Raw genomic sequence first — 20741 nt, 5'->3', positions numbered from 1 at the left:
TCCCTTCTGTTCTGCCTACACCACTTTTCTGGTCCCTCAGAGATACATGAAAGCAAAGGCGACACTACAGCCTAGAAGTACACGGTCACAGGCTTTCTATGTAATTTCTAGTTAGAACTGATGTTGTGCTCAAGAGGAGGTAATAGATGGGTAGGAGGAAGTTGAGGAGCTTGTTGACAGACTAAGTCAAATTGTAACTATGATGAATATAATTTCTGTATTATCTCATCTTTTAAAAATTGATTGAAGCAACAAATTAAACAAATTAATGATTTTTTTTTTTTCTTTTTACTTACGGTTTTTATAATAGTGGTATTCTCTCCTCCTATGCTGCCAGAATGAGCCTGGGAAAAGTTCTAATAGGAAATTCCATCAATCAGGGGAAATATTACATCTCCCTAAGAGGTTATTCTCATTTCCACAGTAACTATGTCATCCATTTTTCGCTAGAGACGGAAACACGATCTGAGTGACGGAGCTGGCCGGTGAGTGCCGGCAGAGCGGGGTGAGCCAGCCCCGGCCCCCCGAGAGCTCAGAGCCGTCAGGGGAGCACGGCCCGGCTGCGGCCCCCGGCTGCCTTCTGTAAGGGATCACCGAGCACCCTGCCCTTCCCGGCCTCCAGTACTTGTGTGTGTGCCTGAACAAAGCGCCCGCTACTCCCTGTTGTGGTTCCAGGGCGTGAGATCAGAAACTGCCGAAGAAAAGAAGCCTGATCTCCTAAGTGCCGTGAGGCCGGCACTGTGCCAGCCGCCGGCCCGGGCAGGAGGCGATGTGTTTAACGCGCCGGGAAAGCGCGTGTCGTGCCGGGGACAGGCATTGAGGGGGAACGGGGACGCTGCTCCGCCACAGCCGCTCCTTGCCGGCGGCTCCGAGCCGAGCCGGGCCGGGCCGGGCCGGGCCGGGCGCTCCCCCCGCGGGTTCCCGGCGGCGGCTCCGGGCGGGCTCCGGGCCGGGCGGCGCGGGTGACGTCAGGACGGGGCTGGCGCTGCCCGCGGGCGGAGCGGGGCCGGCGGCGGCCGCGGGGAGAGGAAGGTAGGGCCGGCGGTGGGGCCAAGGGGAAGGGGGCCAAGGGGGCCGGGCTCCGGTGGGCGGCCCGGCCGCCGCCAGCCCCGCCGAGGGGCGTGCGGACCCGGCTGGGGCCGGGAGCGGCGCCCCGGAGTGGTGCCGGGGCCCGGCTGTCGGCGGCGGGGAGGGCGAGACGCGGCTCTCGGGGCAGCCCAGCCCAGCCCGGGCCGGGCCGGGCCGGGCCGGGCCGCTGCTCGGCGGCAGCTGGCGGGGACGGAGCGGAGCCGCTGCCGTGCCCCGGCCGGGCAGAGCCGCGGTGGGCCCGGGGGATGCCGTGGGGCTGTCCCGGGGGAAGCGAGCACCGCCCCGCTGCCGCACGGGCTGGGCTGGGCTGGGACGGAGCCGCAGCCTCGCTAGAGCCGGGCGATGGCTCGGAGAGCACCGACTGCCCACGGGAAAGGGCCTGCGCAGCTGGGCCGGAGCCAGGGAGATCCAGAAATAGAAAACTTGCGCTGTTGAAAGCGGGAGGGGGCGGGTAGGGTTACGTTTGATCGCTGAGCTTCCTGTACTCTACCCAATGTACTGAGAGTAAAGAAGCCGGGAGTGTCCGGGCACTGCTGCTCACCGCGGGCTCGGTCCATCGCTGCGGCTGCTGTCTCTGCCCCCTCCAGACACACGGACTGCGGGGTCGGGCCCACCGCTAGCTCAACTGCACTCATCAGAATTGCTCCAGTGATTACAAGCTGCAGGGAGAAATACTTGATTTGTTCTAAAGTGTGTTTTTTCAAGAGAATATTATGATATTCCTCATTGTATTCCGTGCAGAAAACTGCTGTTCTTGGGAGCGGAAAGGAATAGTTTCACCCCTTTGCTACATCTGCTCTTAACTCGAGTTCAGTTTAGAGGGTGCTACTCTCTAAGTAGTAAGTGAGTTTAGAGAGTGCTACTACTCTTAGATTTCAGTCACCAAAATACTTTTATTTCATATTCGTTATAAGTTAATTTATCTTTGGTTAAATCCTATTTTACATGTTGGTGGCATTGGGCTAGTTTAACAAGCAAATACTATTCAGATTCAGCTGATCTTGCTAGGCTATCTTCTAGCTCTGCAAATATGCTTTTAAACATCGTGTGGGTGGACTGTGAATACTGTATAGGACTTCAAAGGAGCCCTTGTGCTTAAAAAGGACAGGGAAGAATATCTAATTGTTTTTGCACCTCCTACTTTAAGTGCTGACAGATTGTTCTGTGTGATTCCTTGCTCTCTCTCCAGAGCTGAAGTTTTGGGCACTTCAACTCTGAATTGGGAAAGGGTAGTTGTTGCCTCTGAGGTTGCATGCAAGGTGCTGTACAGCTGCTGAAGCCCTGTTCCCTCTTGTATCTTTAGACAGCTTTGAGGCCTTCTGAATGTGAGACTTTGTGAGCCATTCTGTAATCACAGGCAAAGCTCAGTCTGTCAAGGCAGAGGTTTTCTTCTTTGGTTCTTCCCTTTTTTGTATTTAAGTTAAATCTAATTATGGTATTGTGTAACAGAGTAGGTTTAAAGGTAGCAACAACATTGCATGGCCTAGTCTAACACTTAGAGCAGAACTGAAGTTCATGCAAATTCTTTTTTGGCTTGTAGACTATGAAACAGCCTCCAGAAACAGTAATTTGACCTTATTGGGCAAACTGGAAGACATGGAAACACAATTAGAGACACCTGTTCCTGTGAAAATGAGGAGCAAGTAGACATTTTCCTTGTAAAGGAGAAGCAAGGGGAGAGAAGCCTGTACTGGGGTGGTGGCAGAATGAGGCTCAGGTCCTTTGTGCTACTTTGGTACTTTGGAAGAATGAATTGGCCTCTATTTCTGGAGCCTGCTCTCTGCAGAGGGGTGACAAGAGCATGCTCAGACCCCAGAGCAGGTCCAGGTGACCATGATTAAAACAGGACAGGAGTCTGACATTCCCTTTCTGTGGGCTCTCAGCAGAATCTTTTCCCAGAAAGCTGGTGCAAAAGTCAAGAATAAGAGGTTTTTCCTGGAGTTCAGACTTTACCTGCAGGTGGTTCTCACCATCATATCCAAGCCTGTATAGGATTCCTTAAATATGAAATCCTGATGGTAATAATCTTGTGCTACAGTATTTGCCTGTTACTCTGAAGAGGACACAGCTACAATATCCATCAGGAAATGGATGGATGCTTACTAACTTTATATTTTACTGGATTACAAAACACTTCTTTTTCTCCCTTCTCCTCAGCTTTAAACACATTCTGCTGGGAGGAGTTCTATCAAATCTGCTATGCCACCTTTCACACCCTCATGGCTCCCCCTTTATGCTGCTACCAGTGGAATGTTATTTGTTAGGTTTCAGTATCTGTCTCTCATACTGGCTTACAGGCCCCACAAATAATTTCTAAAAAGCCTTCTTCTCAGGCAAGGCTTAAAATGCTTCTGTTCTTGCTTTTCTAGTTCAATTGCACCCAGATAGTTGAGTTTTTATAATCTCATTTAAAACAATAATCAGAACACCATTAAGCTATAAAATAAAACCTCATTTTCGAATATATCCCATGCTTGATCTCTTTTTTAAGGATGCTCATAAACCAGAATGCGGTGGCTGAGTACTTAATGTTATGTGTGATAACTTGAATTTAACACAGAGTCCTTGCCATGCTATTTCAAGCTTCATTTAAAAGCTGAGGAGAGCTGAGAATTTTTATGGGCTTATCTTTTACTTACTTTAATTCTTCTTGGAGTGAGTTAGTGATGATTTGAAAGAAATACAAACATAAAAACATAAGAATGGCTTTCTCCTTCCTGTTTAAACTGTTTCAGCTTTTGTTTTGACTGGACTTTGAGCCAGTGAATGAAAAATACAGAAGAGGAAATACAGAAAAAAAGAAAAGAGGCAGGTAGAAGTGAGGGTGCTTGGTAACTTGAGACTGCAGAATACAGGAAGCACACGTATGCAGAGAGAACTTTGGAAGGAACTGGTGCTGAGTCAGGAAGCAGTCATTCCAGTCTGTCTCTTCCCCATTTTCTAAGAGCAGTAGCTCTAGGCTTTTGTTTGCCAGTTAAACATCAAGGTGCTCTCTGACAGTCACACTGGATCACAGCACTTGCATGTTTGTTACATCCTGCAGCACTGGTTGTGCTTACTGAGTATCTTCAGCTGAGATCTACTGCGTCTGCACGTGAGCTGGGTACATGCAGCTGTAAGATGGTACTGAGATCCCTCTTTCTAATGTATTATTGTGAAATACTGAAAATTGCTTTTCTTCCCCCTTCCTCTTCTGCCCACTAGATTAAGCAACAATGGCATTTGTGAAGAGCGGATGGCTGCTCCGGCAGAGTAAGTCATGGGTCTTTCTCTTCCTTCTCTCTCTGTTCACTTCAGGGATTTCTTCAGAAAACATCAGAGCAGTTCAGTAATTCCCAGATTTTCTTAAAACAAGCCTCTAGTTGTGTGGGTTGTTTTTGTTGGGTTTTTTCCTTTTTACTGTTAGGACACATCACATAATGACGTGTCATGACAGCATTCCCATGTGACCTTTGGGTACTCCAGTGGGAAAGAGGATATAAACATATGTGAGATGTCTGACTGGCATTCAGCTTCAGATGCTGCTCCATAATTAGTGCTCTATAAGTGGGGACTTGGAATTTTTACCTGACACCTCAGCTTAGTGTCTTTCAATTAATCATGCCCTCTGCTTGTTCCTGCAGTAAGTTAGAACTAAAGCATCATGCACTTAAAATAAAACCAGTTTTGCCTTCAATCCTAGATAAAATATGGCACCCGATGCTCTAATGTTCCCAAGCTGGGATGATGTCATACAGGATTTTGCTTGGCACTTTGGAATGTTGTCTGGGGCAACTGAAAAGGGTTTATTGGTTTATTTTTTATTAACTTTAGGACAGAAATATTTCCCAATATGTGCCCTCTAAAGTGACTGTCTGATTTTTAAGGTACTATTTTACGGCGTTGGAAGAAGAACTGGTTTGATCTGTGGTCTGATGGCCGCTTAATATTCTATGATGATCAAAATCGCCATGATCTAGAAGATAAAATCCACATGAGAATCCACTGCATCAACCTCAGAGTGGGGAATGAATGTCGAGGTAAATAATGAAATCTTCAGGATTTGTGAATCCAGAGATTCTTTACAGCTTCAGTGCCTGCCCAGCATAGCACATACAGCACTACTGCAGATGTAAACATGTCCAAAATGTGTGCAACTTCACTGTTCCTGAATGCCCCACCTTCCAAAAAACTCAACCCCACCAACTCCTACATTGCTTTAGAGATACCCAGGGTGTGGTGTCAGGGTGCTGGGTTAGGGTTTGATACTTGCTGTTAAAACCCAGTGAGGAGAGTGTCCCATGCATGCAGGAGGATGGGATGTTCCCAGCGGGGCTGTGTCTGATACAGAGCGTTCCTGGTGGAACCACAGTGCTGGCTGGGCAGAGAGGCAGGGCTAGAAATGGGAAACCTCAGCAAATGCTTTTCCTAATTTCATTTCTAGCATTTGTTAGTTCTCCACTTGGTGCTGACAAAAGGGAAGGACACAAGTGCTGGAGAACATCTATTGCTAAATATGGATTATGATATGGGTATGGAAAAGTTCTGCTGTGAGGCACTTGCATTTCATAGGAAAGGTGTTGAGAGCTGCTTTCAGGACACTCTAAAGAGAAAGAACAGGTTATTTCCTTCTGGGACTTGTTTTGATGCCATGGAAGGCAGCTACAACTGGCCTTAGTTTATTTTGTCCAGACTTGCATAAACTGACTCCCTTCTTGTACATGTGATCGTGTAATGCTGTTTATACTTCATAACTCATCTCTGTTTTTCCCACTCAGATTTCCAGCCTCCAGAGGGGAAGCAGAGAGACTGTTTGCTGCAGATTGTTTGCCGTGATGGGAAGACAGTCAACCTCTGTGCAGAGAGTGCAGATGACTGCCTGTAAGACAGCCAGAGAATAATGGTTTTGCTGCTTCTCCCTCTTTTATCCCTCTTCATCTCTCTCTCTAGTTATTTTCCTCCCTTCTGACTTTCAGAGATATGTTTTAAGAAAGTTTTCAAGCAAATGAAAACAGGTTTTCAGTGACAAAAAACCCAGCTCTCCTGGAATTTGTCTAGCTCATGCAAACTATCCGCAAGTTAAGTCACTGAAAACACTGAAGGATGAGGAGGAGTAGAAGAATCTGATTAATATGATTAATGCAGGACTTTTAAATAGATTTTTTTCAACTTTTGCCATTCTTCAAGAGCACATGATGTGGCATTAGCCCAAGGACATCCCAGTAGCGACAGGGGGAATATTCCATTAGTGTGAACTCTCAGCTGAGCTGGGCTGTGTAGAGTTAGATAACTTCTGTGATCACTGTTTGCCAGAGGTGTGGTCCATGAGCATGCTCCCAGCCCCGGGGCAGGGGAGGAGCTGGGTGAGGTGTATCTACCTCCAGGGAGCTGCAATAGCAGCAAATCTGTGCTCTCATCAGCACAGATGAACTGTTCTACTGAGGTGCATCTCTTCCTCTTACCTCATCCTAAGCATGATTTCATATTTCCTACCTGGTGTGCTTGCAGTGAGGGCCTCCAAATGCATCCATTCCTCCTCTTGTTCCTCCTCATTCTTTCTCAGAAATGTAGTTTCTACAAAGAAAGTAGTTACTTCTCAGTCTTGGTGTAACACTTCTGTGCATTTGAGTGTATCTTTAGCCATTGACACGTGCAGTATCTTAAACTCTGCTCCTGCAGTACCTCTAGTTGCTAACCTTGTTTGTTTCATTGACCTGAAAGAAAAAGGTGACCTTGATTTTTATCAGTGTTCCACTAACCAAGGGGTGGTTTTTTTGCAGGGCATGGAAAATTGCTCTCCAGGATGCCAGGACAAACACAGTGAGTGTCCTACCTAGACTTTATTCTGATAGAGAAGCAGCACATCAGTGTTATGTGTGGTCCAGCAGTTTAGTTCTGAAATCATGTTCCATCTTCTCTGCTAGAGAAAAGCAAGGGCATGAGCATGATAGTAAAGCTTGTGGGTGGGGAGAAGAATGATTCTCTGGATCACAAACACATCCTTGCAGCCAAGTCCAGGCAAATACATGCTGTGTGGAAAATAATGATTTTAAGGAATTATTGCTCTGGGCAGAAGTGAATGTTTGGAAAGCTGGTCTGTGGGCACTGAGGCTGTGGGCAACAAGCAAATCATCTGCAACCAGCAGAAATGAACTTTTCACTCCTAGTGTTTGTTGCCTCCCAGGTGGGTGCAGTGCTAAAGGAAGCTTACTACACAGCAGCTGTTTGTTAATGTACATCCATCCTACTGTGGGATGCTTCTTGGCAGAGACATGGGGAAGAGTGAGATGCTTAGAGGGGAGTGCAGGCATGCTGAGGAGGAGTGTATTGCCTCTGCATTGCCATGCTAACTGTGAAGAGAATCAGGAATCATAGAAGCCTCTTTGTGAGTCTCCTGGAGAGCTGTATCTTTGGGCAGCCACATCTGTTCACTTGTGGGTATTGCTAATTTGTTTTCCCTTTAGATTGCCTTCCAGAGTACTCTGCAGCACTAGCTTTCCTTGGATGACTAGGCTGAACCAACCTGAGGTGTTTCTGTTTCAAGGGAAATGCTGTGTTTTGTAGAAGTTTATCTCAATTTCTGATGGGTCACATTAACATTGCCACTGTACTGGGGCATCTGTCAGATGATATAACTTAGATTTTTAGACACCCAAAGCATAAACATGGCAAAACTACCCCAGACACGATTGCCTCTGACTGCAGCCATGCTACACTGCCTGTGGCCTTAAATGAGAAGTGAAGGATTTGGCCTCATGCAGAGGACACAGCACTCATGGTCTGTCAGCTCTAGTTTTAGGGGCTGTATATCTCCTGTGTGTGAAATGGTGACTCCAGGTTTCAGGAAATGGGAACTTCTGTTTTCATGCCTCTGACACTGCTGCCAGCCTTGATAGATGGCTCAGAATGTGGCAATGCTGACCTTGGACAGCCAAGGAGGACCCCTGCTACTCAAAGTAGAGCAGGTAGCCCTCTACACAAGTAGATACATAAATTAACACTTTCCAAAGCTATTGAAGGTGTCCAGCAAGGATGTGGACTAACTGGGTAAATGGGTTTGGGTCTGTAGGTGCGTGACAAAGTTTTCAAAAATTCCAAGCATCCAGCAGTGCCTCCTTATTTGACTGGAATAGCTGGGTGATCACCTTAGCTTTGAGAACTGTATCATTTCCAGGTGTTTGCAGGCTTGTGCATCTCTTGTACAAAGATCCCTATGGCAGGGCAGAAGACATTTACTGCTGTGAGCACATTTCTCAGGTGATGGAAATACCACTTCATAAAGTATTTTAACAGTATTTCAAGCAATCCTTAGAATCTCCACCATGAGTTTGATTTGGGATTTAACCATATTATGTCCTCAAATGCCATGATTTCATCAGTCTGAGAGATAATACAACATCTGCTGTTGATTTATTAAAATATTCTCTTGTGAATTAAAAACTAAGAGCTGAATTTTGCCTTGGAGAAGGGAGCAAGAGCATCACTGTAGATTTTGGATATTAGGAGGAAGAATACAAGGCTAGTGTAAGAAATCTTAATTGTCTTTGAGAAATTACTCTAAATGGACTCAAGTGTTACCACCTTTCCCTCAGGTACCACTTCTGGCTACTGTATTTGTTTCCTTTACCTGCTTCTGCAGAACTTGCTGATAGTACTCTAGGGTGCCAGAAAGCAACCAGCTTAGTTGTGAAGATTTCTTTATCTGAAGATAGGAAATGAACAGGAGGGTAATTTCTAAATCTGAGGCTCTGGAATGGTGGAAGGAGTCAGTGTGCTTGCATGTACACATATGCATGTCTGTGGCACACATCCAGGGAAAAATTTTATGGCTCCTTTCTGTGGTTGGTCAGGAATTTGTATTCTCCCAGGTCTCCTCTCCAGATACTTTATTTTTGCAGCCTTTAAAAGGTACTCACTGCTTTCTTAACAGGAAGTGTGGTTACTTTTTCTTTGGGGTCATTATGTTTTAATCCTTAGACTGCTGTAACTGTCTGCCTGTAGGAGCAGGTGTTAACTGCTCTCTCTCCATGGTGTTTAGGGCTACGTGGGATCTGATGTGATGTATGATGAGACAGCCATTTCCTCAGCCCCTCCTCCCTACACAGCTTATGCCACACCATCACCTGAGGTAAGGGTTGCAGTCAGGAAGCATTAACATGAGCAAGGCAGCAGGAGCAGCCTCCTGCAAGCATTCACAAAGTGCTGCATTGTACTCTTACACCCAGCTTTAAAGCTTTTACAGCAGCAGAGAGGAAGGAACTGTCAGTCTATTGTTGCTCTTATTTGAGATGGATTTTCTTTGAAAGGGATGAGGCACATTTGGTTAGGAGGTGTATAAAGGGGTGGCTGTTCAGTGAACTTGGAAAAGAAAGCTTCTGGGAGACAGGGCAGAATTTATTTGGCTGATCTTCAAATACGTTGATTGTGCAGCTTCTAACATAAGGAGGTGTAACTACACTTTCATGTTGTGCAAGCCCTGGAAAGGTGTAAGATCAGGAGTTTTAGAAATAGGGTGTAATGGCTGGAGCTGCCACTTCTAACACATAAGGATTTTGTTGTAGCAAGATGTCACAGCAGCTCAGTAACTCTAGTTCCTGTACACAGTTCTTTAGCAGTGAAGGAGCAGCTTTGGGACCAAACCAGGATGTCCCAAATCCTGGGGATAGAGAAATTTGGGGATCTCTCTATGTGCTTAGTGATGTGTAGCAATATGTGAGGGGATAGTTTGGAGCACTGTTGCTTGTTGCACTATCTGCTCCAGCCTCTCACTCTTGTTAAGAATGAGTTGTGGTGCTGGAAGCTTTTTCTGTGCAGCCTCCTCTTTTGGGGAAAAAGATTACTTCTAAAACATGGAGTTCTAGAGCATTTGTCTTTAATCTGACATTTGCTTGCAGTGTACCCTCTCGGAGGGTTGGTTGGAGGTTTGGATGGATTGGCTGCTGCCTTTCTGGTACTTCTGAGCTCCCCAGAGAGCTGTTGTTGGCAGAGAGGAGAAGCTGGCAGGGCTGCTGTGCCTCTGCCTGATGATCCAGGCTCTGCTTCTGCTGTTGCCTATCCAGGAAAGGAAGAGTGAATTCTGCTTAGGAGTGCTTATTTTTTCAAGCAGCTGTTCTGAATCCATTCCAGGGAGTAGATTGGCTATAGCAGGACAGCCTGGATGTTTGAGTGGAACTTCAATTACATTAGAAACGAAGGCAAGTTGAACAGTGTAATTAATTGGTTCCATAGTAAAGCATACTTGTGTAACAGACATTTTTCATTTCACCAGGTTTATGGCTATGGCTATGATCAGTACAATGGTGCGTATCCCCCAGTGGGCCCTCAGATCTTCTATGCCTCCAATGGACAAGCTTATGCTCTTCCTTACCAGTATCCATACCAAGGTAATCAGCCACATCCTCCACCTTCTCACTGAAGCTGTTTCAGTCAATCTTTCTGGCTTTTCATCACCATCCTTTACCAGCTACCACTCCTGCACACAAAGAAAGAAACCTGACCTGTAACTGGAACAAAGTCCACCCTTTCACAACAAAGGGAGTGCAGTGAAATTGGTATTAAGGGATTTAACCTTGCCCATGTGGTCTCAGCATAGTTCCATTGCTTTATACAGTCCTTCTGAAGCATACAGAGCTCTAACTGCAGCATGTTTTCTAAGGAAAGGTATAAGAGCCAGAAGAAGATGTGATTTTGTGATTCAGTACTCCATATTAGGCATTGATGGAGATTTTCATTCATTTGTTGCTCTTATACCTAGTTTAATTATTTAAATGCAAGTTTCAAAAGTAAATCTACTCCCAGAACAAGGTTGTAGCTGGTTCCTTCCCTGGGTGCTGGAATTGCTGTAAAACAGCATTTCAGCCACATGAAATCTTCTGTTGCTCTGTTCAGGTTTGTTAGCTTTCAATCTCTAAAACAGGAAGCAAAGGGTAAAACTGTAGGGTGTGCTTTTAATCAGTCACCTTAATTTAGGGTTAGTTCTGCATAGAGCCCCCGTCCTACAGAACTGGGGCTTTAGAATTGTATGGGTAATACAAAAGAGAAAACTAATTGTTTATGATCTGACTCTGCAAACAAGAATCTCTACTGAGAATTTTTTATTTCAGTTTTGAGGGAGATTTTGTTTTTTGGCTTACAAAAAAAAACAACAAAAAAAGGTTATTTCACTTGCCTTTTCCATTTTTTGTTATAAGGGAGGTGCATCATCCTTTAAAGCTTTTGAAGTTTTCTTCATCTAAGTTACTGCAATCCTAAGATACAGATGATATATATTCAGACACAGAGGAACATGTGTTCTGTTGGTTCTGAAAAGCAGTAGCTTCTTAAAAACCCAAGAACTGTTTTAAAATCTTCCAGCAGGCCTTGGAAATCAAGGCAAACACATGTGATAGCAATGCAGCATCAAACAGTATCTCCCCTGAGCAGTTTGCAAGTCCAGTGTGTTAAATGCTGGTTACTGGTTGGGCATAGTTACCAAGGCTCCATGGTTTCCTTCACCAGGGTCACTGCAATGAAACTGTAGGGTTCAGATTCCCCACAGCATCTCACTTAACCCCTGTGCTTTCTGTAGCATTGCTCCTTCTCTGCAGTGATATAATCCTTCTCAGGGGGAAGAGTCATGCATTGTTGACAGTCAATGAAAGCCTTTTCTAATTATATTTAGTTGGATTACTTAAGAATCTCTTACAAAACACCATTGTGGGATTTTCAAGAATATTAAATCTCCCTGAAATGTCTGGAAGGGAAACCAATACTGTTGTTTGCTTTGCAGCTAGGAGCTAAATCAGAAAACATGACAGGTGAAGCTTGTACAAGCCTGTTACAGAGCAAGGGTCAGTCGATGGCTTCTTGAGTCCAAGGTTAATTTCTTAATACTGGCCAGTTTTCATCTGAACAGAAATGTAGCAGCTGTCACCACCCTACAGATCAGTCCAGGATGTGAAGGCTGCTGAATTGCAGCAGGCAGTAAATGTAAATAATTGAGGCACAGTTTCAGACAAATTACTGGCTTGAGACCTGCCAAAGGTTTTTTTCAGAGGTAAGGGGAAGAACTAAACTGTTTTCCTTAACTTCAAGGCTGAATCAATTTTTAGACTCATTTTTTTACATTAAATCCACAAAGTGAATACAAGCAATTCATAGGTTCTTTGCAGAACAATGTTCCCTTTTACATTTGTGATAAGTTTTCCTCACAGATATTAAGCTGTTACAAGGCTAGAAGTGTTACTAGGCCCTTGGATTTAATTAATGTGGAGGCTGAATCCGAAGCAGAAATGTATTCCACCTGTGCAGCTGACAAAATATTAGTATTCACTTGAAGGAAGGAGGTAAAAAATGGCCTGTTTAGAAATTAAAGTTTATGGTATTAAGATACACATTTCTTTTGCTCTCCTCCCAACTACCTCTTATTTCCTAGGACCTTATGGCCAGCCCCCTGCAAACCACGTCATCATTCGAGAGCGTTACCGTGACAGCGATGGAGATCTTGCACTGGGCATGCTGGCTGGAGCAGCAACTGGAATGGCTCTGGGATCATTATTTTGGGTCTTCTAGATTACCCTTTCCTTATCTCTGTAGTTCCAAAACCCTTTATTGTGTGCAATAATATATTGGCAATGTTGTTTACTGTTAAACTTTGAAAAATGCAGTAGTTATTTTTCAGTAGTGACATCTTAATAACTGATTCTTAACTGTCTTAATGAGAGTTTAAAGGCACCATTTAGTTAAGTGGTTGGAAATGGCATGTGCTGCTCTTGAATTCTGGTCTGATGTTCAGAGTTACAAGGATCAATATGAGCACCAGTGGTAGCAGTCACCTGCTTTATTGGGGGAGGGGTGTAAGATCTAGTTCAAATAAGGGATTAACAGGACTCCTGCATTAGTAGACACATACTACTGGCTTTTAAACATTCCCTGGAAACACATAGAGTTCAGCAGAGATTCCTTGGCATTAGACAGTCTGCCATGCTTGAGGTTTTTTTTTTTTGTTTTCAGACTTGCATGCAGATGGTAATGTGTTTTCTTAGGTGGAGCCCTGTACCTGCCTCTCACACCATCCAGGTGAAGTTGTCTCTGAGAATGTATGAGCAAACCACTAAGAACTGGCAGCACTCCTCAATTCTTTTATTCTCCCAGAAATGTGAATGACTGGTGGCAAGGAAGAGCAGTGTTTGTTGTTCTAGCTCCCTCTTTATCCTGGATGACTCTTCTCTGGTCAGATGGAAGTACAAGGTCTTTAGCTTTGCAGGTGTTTGCAGAACAGCAGCCTCAGACACTGCACCAGGTGCATTGTTAGGAACCAGCCATTGTCCAGTGTCTGTGCTCATTACTGCCACGGCTCTGCAGAGGCTGCAGGAGAACTTGAAACAGGAGCTTGAACTGCCCTTGCTCTGCTGGGCCTGCCAGCCCCTCTGCAGGCAGGAACAGTCAGGAGGGGAGAGACAAGCAGCACAAGTAGACCTTGCACACAGGCACTTAGATATCAGCTGCCTTGCCAGGGCTAGGATAGGAGGCCTGCCTCTTAGCTACCAAGGTTTCCTGAACCAGGTTTCTTATTTGCAACTAAATTTGAGCACAGCTGAGCCTGGGAATGTTCTCCTCAGATTCAGCAGGTTTCCTCTTCCCTCCATGACTTGTTGAGAAAAACACTCCAAGGAAGCTGCCTGCCTTTGCTTGTATGTGTGGTTTCTCTACTCAGTGTGCTGTGGCCTGTCCCCAGGAGTGCAGCTGTTTTGTGTGTTACATGGCTTGTTCTAATCCATGCTGAGCTGTGCTTGGCAGGGAAAGAAAGCTCTCAAGAAATGCATGGGCTTTCTTGTTCAGGTAAATAAGGCAGGGTGCCTAAGTTGAGTTCTTATAGTAAGAGGACTTATTTTTATACTTCCACTTTTAGCTTCCTGTATTTGCATACTGTTTTAATGTTAGGTCTTTCTTTTGCTTCCATTTAGAAGGTTAATTTCCCTATGGTTCACAAGGTTTCATGTCAGGAAAGATGAAAATAGATGAGAACTTGCATCCGTATAAATTTAGCTGAAGTCCCAATCTCTTCTCCATTTTATCCTAAAACTCTCTTAGCTCTGTCCTACTTACTTAGGCAATAGAGGTCCTGGACAAGAGTTTGTGTAGCAGCCAGGGGAAGCAGTAGGCTTTCATGAGCCGTAGGACTAACAACCAAATAGAATCACTGGAAGTAAACAGACAGATGTGGCTGCTTTACTAAGAGTGGCCTAATCCAGGGAAGGTAAACTGCTTTCAGGAGGCTGGCTCTGAGCTGTACACCAATGTGCATGCCTGTCCTTTCACAGTTTAACACAAGCTGCATGTGTTCTGCCGCTCAGATGTACCCAAAGGACTTTCTGGAAGTGCAAAAGAGGACTAAAGTGAAAGTTTCCTATTGCTAGTCCAAACCAAAGGAGGTTGCAGTCCACCACTGAAGCTCTCTTTGAGACCTGGTAGCCTTGAGATCAGAGGGGGATGGAATGTGAGTGAACAAACATGTCTACCCTTTTAAAAATCCCTTTAAGAGGTGAATTTGATTACAGGTCTATGCTGCTCTTCCGTTTGTGCTTTGCAATAACAAGTTCTGCAGAACACCTCCATCTCCTTCTTCCTCTGTGATTCTTGTAAGGAGTGGGGGAGAATAAAACAATTGGGCATTATATGATTTTTTTAAATTTCCTAATGACTGGGAAAGGATAACACAAAGTGAATCAACTGGGTTTTTGTTTTGATTTGGACTTTTTTTTCAGAACTGTTAGTCACAGCAGGGGAACATGTCTTTTGTGTTTTCAGGAGATAACTCTGTCTAGGTTCCTGGTTTCTTCAAGTGAAGTATATAAAATAAAGATTGTTGATTGCAAAACATTCCTGGGTTGAAATTCAAAAGAAATTATCTTTTTAAAATTCAAGTTGAAGTAATTCTCCATTAAGAAAATAACCTTGCACTTCTCAATGGAAAAACACACTACAAATTGAAGCCAACAACTCTAGTTTTGGCTTGGAAACAATGGGCTGCTTTTATACAAAAATCACAAACTGTTTTTCTATCTCAGAAGCACAGGAATTTAGAAGCCAGAAATGAAGTGTACAAACCTGTGCTAGAGCATGAAATCAAGAGCACAGTTATCTCCCTGCAGGCGCCTGTAGCCTTTCTGATCTCACTGCAGAGAGTGAAGTAGCAACATCCTGGTGCACAAAGCAGCAGCATGGGGATTTCCACCTGAAGTCCCTGGTGGTTGAAGCTCAGACTTGCTTCCTGAAGATATTCCTGTGTCTCCTGTTGCTCAGGAGCAGGGCAGAGTACTGTGTGGCTGGATACACAGTCGTGACTCAATAGCCTTTCTCTGCCCAGCTCTGCACTTCATGTATCTGCAGCTGGTGTGGATGCTGCTGTGAGCTGAGGGAGATGGGATTTGGGGCTTGGAGGGACTGTCAGCCAGGTTCTACAGACCAGTGATACCATCGTGATGGGAAGAGGCAGCAGGTGCAGCAAGATAATTTTCAAAGCAGATTGAAATGATAGTTTGTTTCTGAATGCTGCTGTTCATTACTACAATTCCAGTTATATTTGCATAGTGCTCAAGCACACATTCCTGCTGTGGGCCCAATACTTAAGCCCCCTAAAGCTCTGGGAGGTTCCCAGGTACCACAGTGCCACTGTTTTTGTGCAGTGTACGCTGTCAAGTAAGGATAAATCTGTTGTACAGCAGTGCCAGTCTGTTCAGTGTTGGTGCTGATGGAGGTTATGAGTCTACATGTTCTTCTGGGATTTGTTACTTTGGGACTTGCAGTTATGGACAGCTGGACAGAGCCAGGCTGCCTGAGAGCGGGGTGGGAATGCTCAGCCTCCTGGTAAGTCTGACCACATGAGAGAGGTGAACCAGGACCCCCTCCCACATTCTTAGTTACATGTGGAAACATAGCTGTTGGCTTCTTTTGTGTGAATTTGAGGAAGAGCCAGTCTCTTCTAGTGAGTGGGTAAAGCTAATGGACTGGGGAGGAGGGGGTGGGCAGTGTTTCTGTACAGAGCAGCTGCACTGACTTCCAGCAAAGACATCTCCCCCAGTGCCCAAGCACATTCCGAGCAGTGTCTAGATGGAGCCACCCTGAGTGTCATCCAACACTGGCTTCCTTTGGTTTGTTCTTCAGTGAAGATTCAGTAGGTGATGGAACCAGCTACACAAGTGGAGTAGAGGAGAAAATTCACACCCATGTTCCTCAGAAGTTTGTGCTTTTCCTCCTCAGCATAAGACTGTAAGTCATGGAGGGTAGCATGCAACAAATTACCCCTTCAGAACTTTTATGTTCTTGTGCACTCCCTGTCTTTACTGCAGCTTTTACTGTATGTCCTCATTATCATTATTAATTTATAGCAAAATAACCATAGCAATAAAATTCATATTTAGTGTAATTATTTTGTCTTGATGTGTTTACTAGCCTTTATTCAACACTTCTCATTTAGTTGGAGTGCAGACAGCTCAGGCTGACATACCTTGGGCAACTCGGTTACCTATTAATAAGCGTGATGTAAGGTCTGTGAAATCAGCAAAGTAACTCCACACTAGCACCACTATATGAAGATTAGAATTAAGACCTATTTCTTTCTAATGGAGTTGAAGGCTTTGACTCAGAAGTGCTTAATCTTGGATATATGCAACACTGATCCAGATTTACCATTTGACGTGTTATCAACAGATTTGTACTGTTAGACTAAGCTGCTTGGAGCACAGATGTTGCTCTGGGCAAAATGCTACTGGCTGCATTTTGGTATTTCCTGTTTATGAATTGCTTCAGAGCAGTTGGGTACAATCAATAAGTTTGCTTTGACAAAGACACTAAATGACCACAGCTAGCTCTGCCTCCTGAAGGCAGACAGTCTTGCATGTTTGCAGGTAACTCCTAGTCTGACCACAGTATGTTTTGTAAAACAGTATCCCTGCTTTGTGCACATTTTATTTTTATTGCTGAGGGGGGGTGCGTTTTTAGCCTCTAAACTGGGGAAGGAATGAGAACAAAACTGCCATTCCAACCCATCAGCTAATGTCAGAGTATGCACTGCTTTTCTCCACAGCATGCAATGTTGACTGCTTGTTTTGTCAGTCCGTGTGATAGATTCAGCAGTTCCATGTGATAGATTTACTAGGCTGAGCAGCACATCACGTATACTTAGCCCTACCCACCCAAGTCCTCTTGTACTGAAATTCTCTGCACCAGAACAAGTTAGGGAACTAGATTTGGTGTGCAAGACTTTGCAGCTCCACACCTTCCTGAGCTTCCAACAGCTTAGAGAATGGGCTTTGCCTCTGCTCCTGCATTCCCTCTTTGTGGTTGCAAAATGTAACCGCCATAATTAACTTGGGTTGTATTCCTAAAAGTGCCTGTGTTTTGTCCCTCTCTCCTGTTGCAGTTCTACTGCACTGCATTGCAGTGAACTTGATGTTCCCTGAATTTCAGCAGAGCTGAGAATGTCCCCCCCACCCTGTATGCTGTGAGCAGTCACTAACCACAAACCAGAGCTGGGCCCATCTGGCTGGCCTAGACACAGCTGGTTTGGAGCCTCCCAAGTGCCACAGAGCATCTCACTGCATTTTAGAGTTTTTGAGGCATCTCTAAAAGGCTCCAGGACTCACACAGCACATAAAAACTCCAGTGTATCTGCATTAATAATGTCAAGTTTAAGAGCCATGTGATGATTTTTAAGGTGCAGGTTGGGAAAGGTTCAGACCGATAGTGCTGAGCTTAACCTGACTGGCTGTGGTGGACGCAATACTGATTCTACCCAATCCTCCATGTACTTTGTGTACCAAAATTAACCATGCATTTTGCAAAGGATGACAGGTTAAGTCAAAAAGCGCGACCCCTGATAAGCTCCCTGAGCTTTCTGCAGCCAGGTACATGGGGGCTGAGGTGAGCTTACCCAAGCAGCAGCTGCATTTCCAGCCATCTGTATCAGCTGTGCTCCTGGGTGCTACCAGCCGGGCAGGCCACAGCCACCTCCCAGCTTTGGAGGCCAGCAGAAAGTCCTGTAACTAACTGAGTCTACCCTTCATGAACTCGTGGATGACACCAAGCTGGTCAGGCCTGTTGATCTGCTGGAGGGCTGGAAGGCTCTGCAAAGGGATCTGGACAGGCTGGATCCATGGACCAACTGTATGAGGTTCAACAAGGTGAAGTGCCAACTTCTGTTCTTACCCCCTTGAGGCACTACAGGCTGGGGACAGAGTGGTTGGAAAGTGGCCCTGAGGAAAAGGCACTGGGGATGCTGTTTGACAGCAGCTGAACATGATCCCAGGTGTGCCCAGGTGTGCCCAGGTGGCCAAGAAGGCCAGTGGCACCTGGCCTGTTGTCATGGGGTAGCTTTACCTTTAAAGCAAAGCTGAAGAAAGAGGGGAAGTTAGAAGTGCTGATGGCTGATGGGAGTTCTTCGTGCTGAACAATTATCAGTCATTTCCAAGAACTGACAGCAGTTTAGGCCATTGAAAAGTGGGATCAACTTGTGAACCCTACCTTAAAGTGTAAAACCAGAGCTCTCTGAGTTCTCTTTGTTTCCTGGCGGTGAAAGGTAGCAGAGGTCCGGCCTCTCGCTCTCTGCCCGGCCATGCGGCCGGGCGGGGGCCAGGCCGGGCCTGCTGCATCTCCCGGCTGGGAGATGGGGCCTGCGGGGGGCTTGTCCCGAGCCCTGTCTGGACCGGGCCGGTTCCTGGCTTGGCTGCAGGTTTTGCCGTGATAGAATTCACCAGAAACTGCCAAGTGAAGAAAGAGAGGGGCTCTGGGCTTGCAGCAAGCAGAGACGGTGACCACACTCTCCAGAGCAGCCATGAAGAACTCTCCATCACAGACGGCTCCAGTTCCTGCACCAGCCGAAGCCACAGAACTACCTACAACAGCCTGGGCAAGATTTTAACTCTTTCATTACCCAGATGAGACTTGCGGATTAACTTTTTTATCCAGAGAGAGAAAAGGAGAATGATCAACATGAAAAGAGACTTTATAAACTACCAGTGACAAGAAAGAAAAGAAACTTCAAGAAAGGTAGAGAATTAAGAAGATGCTTTAATTTAGCTGAAATGTCTTTCTGTTAAACTATGGAGATAGACAATGAAGTCCTGGAAAAAAACTCCTTTAATTCATGATAAGTATGCAGGGAGGAATAAAGTATTCAAAGTGTAAACTTGAGTGATTATGGTATAGTGAAGTGCTGAGAGATTTGAAGCCTTGAAAGGCAATGAGAAAACTGTTGTCTAGTGAAGCTCACAGAAACAGATGAAGAAGACTTTTTTTTTTCCTTTGAATACTCATCCTTAAAAATACTATCCCTCGACTCATGACCCATACACATCTCAGAGTGATGTGAAAATGGGAGGGGTGGGCTCTGATAACAGCAGCTCTGGGCAGCTGATATCAGGGCAATGGAAAACTATAACAAAAATAGTTTTCGTGTGAGAAACTCCATAAATTAACAGGAAGAAACTTCTGTTTCTCTACAAAGACAGGTGAAAAGACTGTAGCAAGAATTGGGACTGTTTTAACCACCAAAGTTCCAAAGTTTTTGTCTCTGTTGTCATGTGAACGAGGGAATAGTGAATAGATAGGGGATGAAAAGGTTTTTCTAGAAGTTTATTCTGGTGTTCTTATTCTTATTGTTTGTCAATAAACTTTCTTTATTCCTTTTAAGTTTTATGCCTGTTTTGCCCTTATTCTAATCCATATCTCACAGCAAAAAATAAGTAATTTTCTTAGTTATTGGTTTTAAACCACGACACCTGTGTCAGCCATGGTGTGACCAGCAGGAGCAGGGCACAATTGTCCCCCTGTGCTCAGAAGTGGTGGGGCCACACCTTGAGTGCTGTGCCCAGTTCTGGGCCCCTCAGTTCAGGGATGCTGAAGTGCTGGAACCAGCCCAGAGAGGGGAATGGAGCTGGGGAAGGGGCAGCAGCACAAGGTCTGTGAGGAGCAGCTGAGGGAGCTGGGCTGTTTAACCTGGAGAAAAGGAGGCTCAGGGGGGACCTTATGGCTCTGCACAACTCCCTGCCAGGAGGTTGTGCCAGGCACGGCCGGCCCTGCTCTCAGGGAATAAGGGACAAGATGAGAGGACATCGCCTTAAGCTGTGCTGGAGGTTCAGACTGGACTTTAGGAGGAATTTATTTCCAGAAGAGGTGATTAGAACGGGTTTCCCAGGGAAGTCCGTGCTCCGCAGCCTCACCGGGAGTCTGGCAGCCGCGCTCCCCTCACGCCGGCCCCGCGCGCCGCCGCCCGTAGATGGCGCCGCGGCCCCGGCGATGGCGGCGCTGGGTCCGCCCTGCCCGGCGAGGCTCCGCAGCGGGGACGGCCCCGGGCAGCACAACCCGCAGCTTTCCCAAGCCGCCTGCTGAGCAAAAGCAGTATTTCATGGGGATGCTCAGGGACACGAGTGTAATGAAAGGCATTTCCATGCCAGATTTCCACGCTCAAATCCCTAGCTGCTTCAGCTGAAGAGCTTTTTCTGATGACGTGACGGGGTTTTTCTCTTGCTGGATGTGAAAGGGCATTTTGGTTGTCGTGCGTGTTCTGCCAGGCCAGCAGATGACGGGGCCGGGCCTCGGGCAGCCCCCGAACGGGAGCAGCCCCCGAACGGGAGCAGCCCCCGAACGGGAGCAGCCCCCGAACGGGAGCAGCCCCCGAACGGGAGCAGCCCCCG

General features: G+C 45.8%; 1 protein-coding gene across 6 annotated transcripts; it reads left to right on the top strand.

Moving 5' to 3' along the window:
• The first annotated feature begins 562 nt into the window (after positions 1-562).
• PLEKHB2 (pleckstrin homology domain containing B2) lies at positions 563-16474 on the top strand. Of its 6 annotated transcripts, none has more exons than XM_015637915.1 (8): positions 563-582; positions 4294-4341; positions 4956-5108; positions 5847-5949; positions 6849-6888; positions 9107-9196; positions 10337-10451; positions 12482-16474. In XM_015637915.1, the coding sequence occupies exons 2-8, from the start codon at positions 4305-4307 to the stop codon at positions 12616-12618; spliced, it is 675 nt and encodes a 224-aa protein (XP_015493401.1). In that variant the 5' UTR covers positions 563-582; positions 4294-4304; the 3' UTR covers positions 12619-16474. The 6 variants fall into 6 exon arrangements, with proteins under 6 accessions (XP_015493401.1, XP_015493403.1, XP_015493397.1 ...); XM_015637911.2 differs by lacking the exon at positions 563-582 and adding an exon at positions 977-1032; XM_015637916.1 differs by lacking the exon at positions 563-582 and adding an exon at positions 1521-1540.
• The last annotated feature ends 4267 nt before the right edge of the window (positions 16475-20741 follow it).

This window comes from Parus major, chromosome 9, assembly GCF_001522545.3.
Source record: "Parus major isolate Abel chromosome 9, Parus_major1.1, whole genome shotgun sequence".
Taxonomy (NCBI): Eukaryota; Metazoa; Chordata; class Aves; order Passeriformes; family Paridae; genus Parus; species Parus major.
This window is presented reverse-complemented; position numbering and strand designations above follow the sequence as displayed.